This window comes from Ostrea edulis, chromosome 3 (genome assembly GCF_947568905.1).
Source record: "Ostrea edulis chromosome 3, xbOstEdul1.1, whole genome shotgun sequence".
Lineage (NCBI taxonomy): Eukaryota > Metazoa > Mollusca > Bivalvia > Ostreida > Ostreidae > Ostrea > Ostrea edulis.
Window position 1 is genome coordinate 37,864,741 of NC_079166.1, and position 16,769 is coordinate 37,881,509.

Here is a 16,769-nt window from a genome sequence, read left to right on the forward strand (position 1 = left end):
TTCGAATATTGTTTTCAAATGTATATGTGAGTACATATTGAAAGTAATTGTGCTCGCACATTCAGAGATACCTAATATGAATGGTACATGTACAATAGCATTGGGGTGGCGGGTAATATAAACACCAGCGAGACGTGAATAGCAACCCCTTCTTATTAACACAGACTTTATCCATCTATTACTTTCTTCCATTCAAATAACTATAAATAAATAAATAAATAAATGTGTAAATAAGAAAACTATCTAAGCTTTTTATAATGGTATACGTTTATGTAATTTTAATCTATGTAGTCCTTTTTTCTAATATCCATTTCTTTCATATAATATTTGCAGTACATTTTTTTCTATAATACTCGAGTATAGAATGTGTAATAGCAGGATGTAAAAATTAATAATTTGTGTTTAGTCTATAAATTGATCTTTAATTCCGACATAAGAAAAGAAAACAATCTAACCAAAAAATGATCTTACACAGTTTTGACACACTGTCGAATTCTAAATTACCAAATTGTAGGAAAAAATAAAATCATGAATAAAGTCCAGTAAAAATGTATTAAGATTCACCTTACACTTGACGTATGAAAAATAACCCTCGTGAATATCCTTTACAGTGGCAGATCAAATTGCAAGACTATTAAGACACGGGAGAAGACATAGGTATACATATTTAAAGTATACAGGGAATAGCACATCTTTTTAATGGTAATTACTGCTAAATATCTTGGAACATGCATGTACACGTAAATGCTACACACCTCAAAGAAGGCCTTTGTACTTCCGGAGGCCACACTGCCGTATTTGATTTTGGTCTGTTTTGCCAGGTCTTCGGCTCCTTCAATTGGAGACACCATCTTCTCAATCGTGAGAAAAGCTGCCAGGTTAGCGGTGTAGGAGGAAATAATAATGAGTGTAAAAAACCACCAGACTCCGGCCACCATCCTAGTGGACACTGCTCGAGGGGCGATCTCACAACCTAAAATGTAAAGGTGTTCAATACAATCATAAAACCAAATTTTATTTTGTATTATCTTGATATAATGAATCGTATTTGCGATGACTCATATTTACGAAGACAAAATAGGCAATTCATGGCAACAAAAAGTGGTGACCGCCAAAATGTATCGCATGCGATTACAATTTGGATTCCATTAATGCTAAGTTAGCGGAGACCATAATCAGCTTTTGGAGCTGCAGTAAACTAAACGGGATTTATGAGAAAATATGCTATGATAATGCAAGACTTTCCAACCGTCCTATCAGTTGATTGTTGTTTACCTTGTTGCATGAAGGCCCCTATGGTGAACCAGAGACTGTTAAGGACCGAGAACTGATTTTCCACCATATCTGTATTTGGATCACATGGGTGCGGATTACACCATTCATAAGGCGTGAAGCGTGCGATGACGAACATCATGAAACTGACACAGAGGTACACAGCGATAACGTATATCCACACCTGTGTATCCAGAGGAGACAAGAAGGAGAATAACTCCGGTGGTTCCGGTTTAGGTTTCCGGAACAAGATGGTGATGCCAATATTCCAGAAAGGTTTGGTGAAATCAATTACTTGTTCCCTCTCGTATGTAATGGTCATCCCTGCTACAGCCAAGTCCGCTCTCTGTAGAAACATTAGTTAGAATTATATTGTATCATAAGTGTTGTTTGGTGTATCCTACAATACGCAAACACATAAATGTTGTTTGAAGTACACGATTACACATGTATACACATGTACAAACTAATTCTTTGCAGTTTTAAGGCCAGCAAATTCTTGACACATCCGGTTTGAATTTTACATTGTGACCGCGAACTTCCGATTATTATTTAGCATAAAAGGTGAAGATCACGAACAGTCATCAATCTCATAACTCCTATAAGGAATACACAATAGAGAGTTGGGTAAACACGGACCCCTGGATATTTTCAGAGTTAGTATGTTATGTTGATCTACCTATTTACAGCCATCTTACCCTCTCCACAAGTTCCTTGACCATGCCATCACACACACCCTCATCGTTACAGTTTCCATACTCGTTTTTGGGTGACACACGGATCTCGTACTCAAAGCCTAAGTGCTTTTTTATCTCGTTCAGGAGGTCGATACAAAACCCTTCATACGTCACTACGCCGTTCTCGTCAACTTGTTGAAAGATGTAAGGATCATCCTGTAAATTTGAAAGAATACATACCTTGGAAATAATTTGTCTTAAATGTTCGTGGATATTTATTTTTCGTGGATTTTGGGGTCAATCTATGCCCTTCATATTCCATTTCGAACGAATTCCTATCTAAGGCTAAAAATATAAATTGATTTGTTTGATGTACTCCGACCAACCCGTCAAAGATCATTTTTTTTCAGCAATTTAAAATTTCATTTTTTTTTTTTTGGTTCCCTTGAAAAATAGAAAATTCTCCTTATTTTAAAACAAAATATTAAAAAAAATTCATGACATTAAAAAAAAACCCCACCAAACACCTACCTACCGACCCACCTTAAAAAATGTGGGTCGGAGTACATCAAACAAAAATATTTTTAATGATGGCCTAATCTAGGAAACGAAAAACATGTTTGCAATTTCAAAAGACTCGCAAAATATCGAAATTCATATATACAGCCAAAATAGTTGGTATTCTCCAGTTTAAATTTTTTATGTCTTTAGGACAGGCTGTTCACGAAATGATTCCTATTACTCAGTAATTGAATGTGACTAGTAATTCGTACACGTTTAAGATTTTAAGCATAAGGCGCTCGCTTCGCAATAGTGAGTTTCCAGGTTCAACTCCAGGTGGCATCAAAACCGGCGCGTTTAAAACAGATGTTGACTATTCCTTCGCAAAGTACCAGACACGAGAAGTGAAAGTCATAGGTCTTTCGATGGTGACCTAAAAAATTAATGCCGCATATCACGGCAGCCTTTGGCACGATAACTAAACCTTAAAGTAATATGAGATGTAATCGACGGTAATCTCGAAATACAGATTTTATGCAATTTGGTGTTTTTATGTTCATTGGGAAGGGGTTATCTAATGGTTTTGCATCTTATCCGCATATAATATTCCAAATGCAACCCTGTGGTATCCGTTTATTTGAATACGCCATCGCTCATTATCTTTCGGCGAGTGTTACGAAGATAGTCGATCGTCAAGGAAGCACATGCGAGATGCTACAAACAAATTGGTATCAACGATGGATATCTGATGCAGGCCTGCACAGAATGTTTAGTATTATATAACGTACTGATCCCCTATGTGAATTTTAAACCGAATTTACTTTAAATTGGTTTCCTTCTTCCGTCTTTTTCATGTCACGAATCAATCAATTTAGACTTCTGACCTCGTTTTTTCCAAAAGCAGTTTCGATGTCTACAAAAGTTCGTGCAAGCGCAGATCTTCTCCGAGCGTTTGACTTGAAGTCACTTTTAGACCAGGTCTACGTCATACCAATACTGTCTAGCAAGACAAATATTTTCTGTCTAAACAACTATGTTGTCATTTCACCTTCAATGTCATTTTCTTGATTGGGTAAAAGGCTGTAGACATGAATTAAATTGCCGCTGATTACAACACATATTACTTTCAAGATACGACCTTGAGCGTCATGCATAGGGTAACATTTGTTATATTTTCCATAAAGCTGGTGACGTCCCTGTTTGAGTGAAAGATTATCCATGTTGGCGTAAAACAACACAAACAAAACACATGTTTAAATACATGCATCTATTTTGCCTCATTTCCCCATCAATATCAAACAAAATCTGATATTATGATGTTGTTGTTCTACGAAGAGATAGATTTAGCTAGACAAAAACCAGTTTAAGAGTTTAGGACTCTTACTTATCCACAGGAGTAACATTAAAATACACTCAGGGAGAGTATACCTCTCCAATTAAAAGTCAAAATCGAAAGACACCCAGAGAGGGTAATATTTATACCTTTCCAATCCAATGTCAAAATCGAAAGACGATCACTCAGAGAGGATATACTTCTCCATTCCAATGTCAAAATCAAAAGACACCCAGAGAGGGTATACCTCTTCAATCCAAAGTCAAAATCGGGGGGTGGGGGTGGGTGGGGGGGGGGGGGGGTGGGGGATAATCCTGAATCCGCACATATTTCCGGATCCGGATCTAATCTATGATTCATTGATCGAAGACTAAAGAATTTACAAAGTTCCACGTTGAAATCTACTGAAGGATTATGCGAACAGAAAAATGAATAAGATTCAATTTAAAAAAAATACCTCCGCACACCTTTTCTAATAAGCGATATATTTCAGAATCAGGAATTGAGGAAGAAGAAGAGTAAATATACAATGTAGATATACATACAACAACAGTCGTCACGATGAGCGTCTTGTTTGCTAACTGGTCACTTGTCTTCTTCCTGTGCTCCTTGGAGTCCTCAGTAATGTTCACTAGATTTTTTGGGTCCCACGTACCAATCTGCTCGATAGAACATATACACCAACTGTAAATGTAATTATTTTAGTGGCAATTATAGTTTGCCAATTTTCGCGCCAACCTTGATGCTCGTTTTAATATATCACTATATGTGTACATGTACTAAATCATAAATTGTATATCACATTCCAACTTAGGCTGATTTACGATTCCACTATGATCATGGCTATGTTGGAAAATGTGCTAAATTCTCATTGTGCCGATCAAAGTTTGTTTACAGTGTTGAAGTTCGATACCTTTATAACAAAGCATCAATGAAAGGTGAAGATAACCAAAGTGATCAATCTCATAACTCCCACAAGCAATACAAAATAGATAGTTGGGCAAACACAGACCCCTGGACACACCAGAGGTGGAATCAGGTGCCTAAGAGGAGTAAGCATCCCCTATCGACCGGTCACACACGCCGTGAGCCCTGTATCCTGATCAGGTAAATAGAGTTATCCGTAGTCAAAATCAGTGTGCCAAGAACGGCCTAACAATCGGTATGAAACACGTCAGACAGCATTTGACCCAAATGATAGGTTGTATTTCCTAAATGAAACTTCTAAGTCATTGATTCATCTAAGATACGACTGAATGGTACCTTTTTAAGTCCCGTTTTGTCCAGCTTAGTTATGTCTAATGTGAAATCGCTTCGCTCGCCATATTTACCGAAGTGGATTCTCCCTGTCAATCCCTCAAAATCCATCTGTACCAAAACACAAATATTTCAACATTTAAAATAAAATCACGAACAAAGCTCATTTGATATGTGAATGAATGGTTTGTGTATCGGAACACTCAATTCAAGAGCTCTCCTTTATTTGGCTGACCGTTTTCATATAGTTGAGCAGGCTGAGCCCGTCCTCCCAGGAAGTGGACGAGTTGCACATGATGCTCTGTCGGAAGTTCATGTTTTTCGCCTTCTGAACTCCATCAAGTCCACGTGCAAATAAGTAAACTGCATCGTATATCAACGCTGTCTCTGTCTGAAATGTAGAGCCCGATCCATATATGTATCTTTCTCGTCTTGATATATGTGCAGTAGAATACATTCATTGGGGAAAAAATAGCATATATTTGATTCAGATCCGAAGGTGATTGTGAAACATCTTGTACTCTATACTATGCATGCATAAATATCTAGTCAAAAGCAGAATAAAATCAAATGGATAGATAAAGTAACATTGTGTGACTGTGTGGAGTTACTAGTCTGATATATCAGATCTTCATATACACGTAATGTTATAAAAAGTAATTTGTAAATCGTCCGTATGGTTTGAGAATTTATATATAAACATAGTCAATATAGTACATGAGAAGTTTCATTTTTTTCCACGTGTATATAAAATAGAAAACAAAAATAACACTATCAAGAGGGAAACGACAATGAGTAGAATACAAATGATAAATGTCAATCAAAACTGACAATGTCTTTCTCTAAAAATAAATCATAATGTAATTTGATGGCCTGACAACATTAATTGCTATGGCGCATACAACACATCACCTACCAGTGGCATATACGAGTCATTTCTTGGATAAAAATCGTTGGCCTTTTCCAGAATGCATCGTTAGTAAAAAGGATTAAAACAAATATATTTTGCTTAACAAAGTCATTTATTTCAAGTACTTATAAACCAATTGCATGATTCAAATATCTTCCGAGAATTTAATATCATAAACTTACATATAAGGAAATCTTACCGGGATTCCTGATTGGTCAACGAGTGGTGACGTCCGAGAACTGCTACTGAACATCTCGTATTTCCACTCACCAGTTACCCCGGTAACCAAGGGGCGCTCTGGATCTACCAATCGCATACCAGTAATGTTTGCGCCTGCGTGCTTGAATTGCTCCAACTCAACCAAACCAAGATCCTGATAACAGATTCAGGATGATTAAATTACCGTTAAATTTTCAGAATCTTTAACGAATGCGTGTGTTTCAGATGCACTTTTCATGCACGTGATCAAACATCCTTCATAAAGATAATTTTAAATTATAAGGAACATGTGTTTCTACTTTCTGGCACATGGATATATGTAACCTGTGCATTACCGGAAGTGTATCATTCAATAAATGTCAATTTGATAATAAGAGAATTTTAATGAACATACCAGGGTGGTAAACAAATAGTGAAAGTATTCCGATACAGCATTGACTTGAAGAGCCTACAAATAAAAATAATAACGATAAGATGATGCATTTCGTGATAGAAACATTTCGAATCACTCTCAATGACCCCTGTCAGTCAGTCAAGCAGGCAGTTAATACACATTTAATCTTTACACAAGATCCTTCCACATAATGTCTCATATTGATGCTATATTGACTGTGGTTATTCTCAATAGGGTGGACACCGACAGATATACAATGTACCTATCAAGTTTGTGATCTTGATTCCGACACTACAATATGTACGTTCATGACACCGGTGACTATTTATGATCGTGACATGTAATCTCTATATTCGGGATACATAATAATATAAATTTTACAATCAGATCACGTGATCCCGACCCTTGGTACTATCCAATATATGATCACCCAATATGGTATCACTATTACGTTCGATATATACAGTCTACTCCGGATATAATGAATTCCAGGGGATCGACCTGAATTGTTCATTATATCAAAGTTCAATATAACCAATGCTGAACTACACAAATATTGCTACTGGGGATTTATTTTGACTTCAATATAACAGATATTTCAATATAACCGACTTCAATATAAGTGGAGTGGACTGTACATGTATGTACATAACTCTATTATTATTGTGAGCTTAATCCCAACCCTGACTGCAGGTTCCAGGGGGACCCAACCTGTACTAGGAGCCTTATATGTACTTCCTCTAGATATCCCGACCTTGGGCATGTACAGTATATTAATATATATTGTTTATATAATCCTAGACTTAGACACGTGACACTGACGACAGTTTATCACTATGACACTATTCCCGACTCAGGATGTATACCTGTAAATTCGTTGGACAACTGACCCACACCTACGTACCCGACAGTCTATCATTAAGTAACACTGACCTTTTCCAGGATTATCCCCACTCTGGACACGTGACAGTCTATTATTATTCTATATTCCCCTTTCTCCTTCAGGTCCTTAAACAAACTAATATAAGTTTCCGGATTGTTGTTGATTTTGCGAACGGTTACTTTAATTTCCGGAATATTTGACGCTTTTAAAACCTCCTGTAATCGTATTAACCCTAAAAAGAAAAAAACACCATATTTCAACTGGGAATGAATTGAATACAAAACAACAGCATATTACTCCATCAAAACGGTAAAAAAAAAAATGAAGGTTCAAAAGGCAAGTCCTCATTCCTTTCGACTTCAGGCTCTCTAGAGATGAAAAATAATTGAGTTACAGAAACTGGTGAGCATGCTAATGAAAAGTACAGATATTAGCTGCTTATAGTCTGGCTTTTCATGAGACACAGCACATTTGTCACGCATGGGCATACTGAAGTAGACAACTAGCCGTCTGTTTATACCCGTCGTGTCTGGAGGACGACATCATAACATTCAAACTTGGAGTAGGAATAGGAAATCAGGAAAAATACGTGAATCTAACCAGTGATAGATAAGATCACAGAGGTTATCCTTCATATGTAGATTATCTACACTATACATGTACCATTACCTTTGGACTTTCCAGAAACATGTGTAGTTCCAAAGTTATGGTCAATATTTACCAGACAGGAGCAGACAAACAAGCAAACTAAAAACAAATGGTCGATATAGTGGGTTTAAAATTTTGTTTTGACCTTGACATGTGCAGATAAACTGACATGATTTTGTTTCTTGGTAGGTAGACATACTCTATCAGATAAGGGCATTACAAACAACATTTGATATCTGTAAACATGTTGTATGCAAAAGTTACCCATAATTTTACATATTGTCTCATACGTGTGATGTATATGTATATTGCTCATTGGGTAATATATAGTTTTATCCAACATCCGTTAGATAAGAGTACATGTACTTTCGGTCCTTCCGCGAAAAGAAAAATCCGACCTATTTTGTGTAAAGCGTGTGACTTATGTAGAGAAGGAAATACAAAATTCATTAAAATCAGATATATAAAGATCGAGCGAATATATACACCTATATAAAAATATAAATTATCTTTATTAACCTATACATTTTTAACGATCACTAGTCAATGCAGAATTTACCATCATTATCTTCGTATATAACTGTGAATTGTGTCCACTTCCAGTAGTCAATTAAATTCCTGAAGGCGGAGCTCAAAGACAGGTAATATGGGTATAAATTCAAGGAGAAGTTGTCCTTATCCGGGTCCTTGGTGTCTGTGATGACGTCACGAGGGTCCCAATGCGCCTGGATATGAGGTATGGCCAGATAATTGCAAATGGACTGCACGTGACTGGATGATACACGGGATCCTGGACCAAAAATGACCTTACATCCGGCAGCAATTTCACGACACACTGTAAAATAAGTCCAATTTTCAGATGGCAAGGTGAAGACAACGAAAAATGATCCAATCCAAATACAAAATTAAGAATAGGACAAACATGGACCCCTGGATATACCAGAAGTGGGATCAGGTGCCTAGGGGGAGTGAACATCTCCTGTCGACCGGCCACACCCGCCGTGGACCCTATATCTTGATTAGGTAAACAGAGTAATCCGTAGTCAAAATCAGTATGTAAAGAATAGTTTCTCTATCGGCTGACAATAAACACGCTATCGCCCTCCTACATGTACCTATTGGATAGGTAAATTCTTATTATAACAAAGCAGAATAAATCCTCTTTCGACAACGAAGCAAAACAGCTGCTATAGTTGTGACGTGGAATACGCCGCTGGGCTTTGTATTTGACGTCACAATGCCGAATTGCACGGGAAATTGATACTGCCGTTGAATAGTTTAATGACTATCATCCCCAGGGTAGATAACCCAGAACCTATCACGCGGCAGAGGTACATGCATTTTGGCGAAAATACTCGGCTTATCGTCATCTTTTGATATAGAGAAAAATACACTGAGGCATAACAATGCTTTAGGTACTCGTATCTGAAATTGCAATTGCCAATACTTATCTACCGCGTATTACCTAAACATGTACATAAGCATTTGCATTCAACACAAGAACGAGAATATTTAATGTCATAATTCCTATATTGAATAAATTTATGCTACTCTTAACTCATTTTTTTTTTAATTTTGTTTCTAAGAGTTTTCATCAGAAAAAATGTTTTAAATGAAGAATGACATTTGAAGTACATGTTATATCCTATCTTGAAATTATCCGATAAGTAGATGTACTTGGTCTCTTATCAATACAAAATATGCATGCTTTTATTCAGACATGTTGATTTTTAATTTATTTAGATATTGAATTTGTGTCTGTTTATACATTACATATTTTGACACCACCCTTGGAATATCATACAATGACTTAGTGTTTACATGTGATTGATAAACGTTTTCCTAATCCATATGATTATTTAGTATCAAGGAAAAAATATGAAACCACAAGTAGAAAACTTGTTAAGTTTTCTTCTTTAATGACATTTTCCTTGAAAACTGGCAAAACAACGTCCTCTAACATGCTCCCCTGAAAGCTCTTTGTCGATGACCCATATTTTTTTCTTATAATTAGTAAGCTTTTTGCCTTTATAAAATCATACTTTAATTTGGATTAAAACTCTATTGTAGATTCTTTAAAATTTCAACTTATATATTGTACAAGGGAAATTTCCCGTTATCTCCTTTGCAATTACGAATTTTCATAGCCTACTTTTGAAACACCCTTCGCGGAAAATCAAAGACGATGACCACATGTTTTTTGCATTGATTTTAACTCATTAATGCATGCTTTACCATATATAAAAATTTGAATAAAATCTCTATTGTAGAAACAAGTTAGGTCCGTCACCCTTAAACATTTGAAGTGATATGCTCCTTAATTTGTTCGATGCATTTTTCTCCCAATCTCTCGTACGTCTGTCAATGTGTGTGGACGTATGTTAACTATGTGACTTTGTCTTTCGGATTTCTCTTCCTGTGTATGTTATCCTCCTTTCGCTATTATTTATATGAGAAGACGTTGATTCACGAGTCTGCCACGTCAAAGGAATTTCAGTTCCTGTACAATACCCCAGCGTCGGCCTGAGAGGCGATCAACAATATCATTCAACGCTACAGATACGTGGTGTATGGAAATTGTAATGTAAAAAAAAAAAGTAAAAGATAATGTATGTGTCTTAAAGCATTCAGTTTGGTAAACATGCGTGAATCTCCTAATATATATTTAGTAACGGTAATCAAAGCATGTAAAAATAGAGCTCTCGTTGAACCTGTCAGCCCCATGTTTCCTCTTTCTGCAAATTCCAATTAGTCACATTATGCCTCAAAAATCTCGACCCTCATCTACCGTGACTAGATGACGTTTCTGCCTTGCACGTGTCAGAGATGTGTTCTAAGCTTTGGGATTTCTGTACGATTTACAAAATACTTTAAACATCTGCACATGATTTCACTATTCCGATACATAGATTGAAAAAAACAACCCTCCAACATGTTTCAGGCTTTAAGCTATCGGCATGATCCGTAATTCATTTCAGAGCTAGTGTAAAAATCTTATTTAAACAGATTACTTAAATCAGCGGCGGAGAGGTCTAGCTCTCAATTCACAGAGACAGAATCTAACGGGTTTATAGTCAATTTCTAAAATAAATATATCATATTAGAAATTCATGCAAAGCTGTGCCATCGGTCGAACACGTCGGGAACGTACAAACATTCGGAGAAAGTGAGAGATCAAAGTTTTTATAGCTTTCCAAAATGCCCGTGCACTGTCTAAATGGATTGTGTATTAATGACATCCAGATGCTGACTCGAGCATTAGCCCATTATCTCGAATTCATCACTTGGCCATCTGATGATATCCCGATAGGAGGCGCTACCTGCTGCTGGCCTCACACTGACAAAGCAAGCGAGGCGCCCCATCTGCGGTAGTCTCTATAGGAGAAATATCTCGCTTCTGATCCATGTTTATTTGCAAAATATCATAATCGAAACAAATTCATTGATGATTTGGCAAATGTTGCATATTCACTAACAAATACTCTCTTCAGATGGTGAAGGTTTATCTATGTTTTTAATCAGAACCTGAGGTCGTTCGGTTTTAGAACGTTCAATCGCAATCGATGCCCTTTAGACCTTGCCATTTGACTTATAACAGTGGAAAATGGTATGGATATCGACGAAATTTTAAAAAATAGTCTTTATGAGTCGCCTTCACCAATAGTTTTTTTCGAATACGTTTGGAATTCATAACAAGACAACATAACTATCTGGAACGCTAACAAACACTCCGACCTTTCTTGGACACGTCGAAACTGTCGTCTGGAGTGACCTGTTTAACAATGTACGCCACCAAGACCTGGCTCAGAATGTCGTTCCTCAGGTTAATCTTTTGCATCGTCCATTTGAAGGCCAGTTCTGCACTCTTGTGTTCTGGTTCAAAGAACCCATCTACAAAAGAAGCAAGGACATGCAGAATGTACATATACTAGTACTACTACACAACACACAAAAGAAGTCTGTATCATATCTTGTAAGGAGTCTTTATATCTATTCCTTGGGATATGAAAAGTTTGTTTTATGAGATGTTTCTATACCATTAACTTAGACGAACTGTGTGAATATACTAATTTTGTTAGATAAACTGACTTCATCAAATTACTCTATGACACTATGACATATGATATATTTGCATTCGTATAATTGTGGACAACACAGCTAGATATTTCTGTGTTTCACGTCATCAAATGTTTTTGTGTTTCTTGTTATCAGATAATGTTGTGGTTAGTGTCAACGGATATTTTTGTACATGTAATTCTTGTCATCAGATATTTCAGTTTCGTGACATCAGCTAATTCTGTGCATTTCTGTGTCATCAGCAGAAATCATACGCATGTCAAGTCTGAGTAATCCTACAATGCAGAGCACACCCCCCCCCCCCCCCCCTTATCACAGCACAAGACCTTTACTCCAATAAACACTACTACAGTTATGATGTAGAAAATAAAATGATGTGAGAAAACGAGATGTTTATAGACATTTAAGGGGTTAACCTTAGCCAAGAGAGACGACAGAATTACCTGTGCAATACACCACCACAGTCTTCATGTAAAGTGTCCGTTTAAATGTTTGACGTTTAGTTGGTTAAGCTTTTAACAATATTCTTTTGATTAAATTCAACTTATGTAACTCCACCGGTCCATGTGAATACTCGGAATTCATTATCTAAGATTGATCCAAGGGATAATCTAACTAATACACCATTAGGGGGACCCATCGTTTATAAGGTGTGTTATGGTTATGGCCTGTTCACAGGTGCAGGGAGTTTTAGGAAATAATTTTTATTTTGGAATTTGAACTCTGACTACAATTACAATTCCAATATTATGAAAAATGTTGGCAATGTATGAAAGACACTCAGTCGTACAAAAAATAATCGTTTTATTTAAAATCAATATACATGTACTTTCAAGGAATACATGTACATGCAATCAGCTGGTAAGACACAGATCTGTGTGACATCGCCTTTATCATTTACTAGTTTATGGGAAGTGTTGAACTCCTTTGTAAGACACAACTCTAAAAATTCAAAACTATTTGAAAGGACTGTTCCTCCTGTACTAGTATTCTATAATTTAGCGAAATATTATTTAAATATTACATGTACTTATAAAAAAAATGTTTTTTGAAACTTGAATGTAAAGTACTTTAAACAGAAGATTTTTTTTTTGCATAATAGTAAAAATGTTTAATTTAGAATTTTCATTTAATTCGTTGTACATTATAAAATCGCAGATTTTATGCACACTCTGTGCACTTCATAACAAGGAAGATGCATTCCACTTATACTGAAAGCATTGCAATTTGTACGTCCGATTTTTTTATTCAGTTCCATCTTCAATCCAAATCACAATAATCTAATTGTACCTAGTGAGTAGTTTTACTTAGTCCACTGTTGGAATGGTCAGATGTTGTATTAACTTATTCTTAACATTCACGTTTACGAATTGCAACACATGTTGCACTTACATGTAAATAATGTGTTGTGTACACTGTGTTGTAGAGGCTATATGTGTGCAGATAATTGATAGATTACATTGTGGTATAAAGGATACAGAAACTTCACTGCTTTTGGCGATTGATTAAAAGTAACAGAGAAAATCTCTACAAAATGTCTTCAGTTTCTTTAATTTTGTTTTCCAATATTGGAAAAGAGAAAATGTTAACATTTGACGTTTGAAATGAACTGTGCTTTTTTTTAAACGCTAAAACTGTCCTAGAATCTCCATAAATAATTTTCCTAATTCCATGTCGTGACAGGGCAAATGTCTCTGTTCTGAGATTGAATGCAAATTGAACACAAAACCCCGAGGCGCTACACGCTCCATCATCGTTCTGCCAGGGAACATCCGAACAGCATCTCGGATCAGCTGGCATTCTATCCTTCTTATCTGCTGAAATTTAATCTGCTCCTGATATTGTCTTTTTAAAAGAGTGTTTATGTTGCAAATCACAAAACAGCCATTTCCCAGAGGACAGTTTAGTTTTCAATTTGTGTGTCGATACACTGTTAATTTGAGACACTTATTGGATAATGTGTCGTTACGGCGTAATAGACCTTGGTTAATATCAGTTTGCTAACATAATCTTGGCTCCAATAAGTAACTAAAGAATCCCCGATTTGTCCATTAAATATTAAAACCAACTGCTTCCCTCCTATGTTTTCTTCAGTATTGTCTTCACAAACCCCCCTCCACCGCCTCCATCCACTGAAATACAAACCTCACTAGAGATTTGCAAAGTACATGTGTATTCTTCCTGCTAAGGTGAAAACTTGAGGATTTCATCGAAATCAGTACCGATGAATCCACATCAAATTCTGTAGAGTAATACAAATCTTTGCTGTACTTTTCTTCGATATTTTTACATGTACACGTATATACCATGGAATCATTATTGTTCGTGGGGGCTCAATGTTCGTGGATTTCGTGTAGACCTTTTACCCACGAATTCACGACCCCACGAACCAGTGATTCTTTGCATAGCTTTTATAGTAATATGATTTATATTTTCAAAACATAAACCTTGGAATTCCATCCCAACGAACTCGTAAACATTTGGCTACTCACGAACACTAGCCCCCTCGAACTTTAATGATTTCACGGTATGTCCTCCTTGTTAATGTGTTTTGTATGTAATACGTCCTCAGAATGTGTCACTAAGAGTCACAAAGTTTGGTCTATCATGCACACATGTAGCACTTGTGAGCATAGCAATGCAATTTCCCTACCGTGCAGATAATGCACAAATGGGATATGTTAATGCTGCAAGTCAGTGCAATAAATGGTATTTTTGGTTTGTAGGCTAATGATTTAATCTTTCTTGTAAGTTTTCCTCGACATTATTAAGTAAGTTGCCGTGAAATAGCGTATACCGTCCCAGGAATGACGTCACAATACATTTACCTCCCTTGTGTCCATTTTGTTGATACGCCAATATTGCTCCGCATCGTATGCAATTCACTTTTTTTAGAAGTATTTATTAAAGTGTTTTATTTCATTAGATTATAATGAAGAAAATTATTTATTTCAATTCATTTTTACGATATGAAGAAAGTTGGGACAGTTTAGATGTTATAACGTGAATGTAAATGTCGTGTAAAATAAGCAGAAATCACGTATATTGTTGATACAGCACGTATATTGTTGATACAGAAAAAGAAAATAAACATAATGAATAAATACACATACATGTACTTCTACAATTCTAAAACTGAACGGCCTGGTAATATTCAAATGTCTATTATGAATTATATACAAAATGTGCATGATATAAATATATCAATATGCCCTGCTCTTGTACGTTGTCGGTATGAATTGTCAACTGTTCACACCTAATTCTATATATACACAAACGCATGGAATACAAGAATCCTTTAACTAAATCAACACGACATAAATCCCATAATTTCCATGAAACCCCGCCTTACTCTGCCTCAAAATTAGACGTTTTCACGCTTAAAGCAGAGCCTTCGTTTTTGAACAGTTTAAGATTTGGATTTTGTGCTACACGTAAACATTTACTTTACCTCTCCATCATAAAAAACGATTCAAAACCCTGTGTACCATCCAAACACAGGTCACTTAAACACTGTTAAGTGTAAATACAATTTAACGAAGTCTAAATCAACACTTTGTAATGTACATATATGTAGGTAACAATAATAATAAAAGCATCGAATGCTCATGTTTGTATAAAAAGTTGGTTGGAGTAGGGAAGGTTTTTATCGACAGTATTATGCGGTTCTGGGGATATTATTTCAGTTGTCAAAGCTAAAGAAATGGGTTTCAATTGAAGAAAAAGAAATTCAGTAGGTGATAAAACGTCTTTAAATGCATTAAAAGAATTTCCATTCAACCCCACAATTTAAAACTGATTTAAATTCAATATTTTGAAAGTTCTGGGCGTCAAAATTCTAATTAAATTCTGATTTTTAATTGATTTTCCAACATTAGTCTTTTGTATACAATCAGGCGTGAAAATGGTCAACACAGTAACTACAAGTTTTCCCACATATATAATCATCAGCTAACAATTAGAATCAGAATTGAAGTGTTCGATACCGAACCCGATCGCAATCGGTCATGACTTCATGTTCAAGTTAAGCGACATCTGGGCATTGATCAATTACTGTTTTAATATTCGCATGCAGATATTCGATCCTGAATCACCGTCCCTCGTGTCTGAATATTACAAGGATTTTTAAATGAATGAATAGGTAGCTATCCCCCTAATTAATATTAACCACGAAAAGATGTAATCATTACACAAAGCTGAATAGATAATTTGCGATAATTTCAGGAGTTTCAAATTGGTTTAAGCCTATTTTTCTTCTTTGAATTTTCAGAGATATAAGAAAAATGGAGGTCACAACATAAGGTCTTCAATTGGGGCAAATATATAAGATGTGCAGGGTGATAGTGTATATATATAATATATATGCGTCGTTTTTATGTGTGCCAGGCAGTGATGAAGCTGCGGCAGACTTTCTTTGTTTTCCGGGGGATGGGTGTTATGTTTAGGGATGATGAGTGTGTAAATATTGACTCAGTGAAACTTACATCAGGCCTCGTTAATGGTGTGCCAGATCCCTAACACATGGTACAGGGCTACACGAAACACAGAAGGGGAGAATTAAAATAATATGATGATGTTATAATCAAACATTATAACAG

At 36.0% G+C, this 16,769-nt stretch overlaps 1 protein-coding gene across 6 annotated transcripts in view; it reads right to left on the reverse strand.

The window, feature by feature from the left end:
- The window catches only part of LOC125674912 (glutamate receptor ionotropic, kainate 2-like), a 40,448-nt gene that overhangs the window by 7,671 nt on the left and 16,008 nt on the right, over positions 1-16,769 (reverse strand). For 3 of the 6 annotated variants that reach the window (XM_056160629.1, XM_056160628.1, XM_048912277.2), the window contains 11 exons: positions 11,830-11,985; positions 8,654-8,929; positions 7,497-7,678; positions 6,564-6,617; positions 6,150-6,323; positions 5,276-5,431; positions 5,047-5,151; positions 4,329-4,442; positions 1,971-2,165; positions 1,276-1,618; positions 756-973 (listed from right to left, as the gene is read on the reverse strand). In XM_056160629.1, coding sequence (XP_056016604.1) covers positions 756-973; positions 1,276-1,618; positions 1,971-2,165; positions 4,329-4,442; positions 5,047-5,151; positions 5,276-5,431; positions 6,150-6,323; positions 6,564-6,617; positions 7,497-7,678; positions 8,654-8,929; positions 11,830-11,985 — 1,973 coding nt within the window. Of the gene's footprint in view, positions 1-755; positions 974-1,275; positions 1,619-1,970; positions 2,166-4,328; positions 4,443-5,046; positions 5,152-5,275; positions 5,432-5,956; positions 5,999-6,149; positions 6,324-6,563; positions 6,618-7,496; positions 7,679-8,653; positions 8,930-11,829; positions 11,986-16,655; positions 16,704-16,769 lie in introns of all 6 variants that reach the window. The other 3 variants (XM_048912276.2, XM_048912273.2, XM_048912278.2) reach the window with 2 other exon arrangements.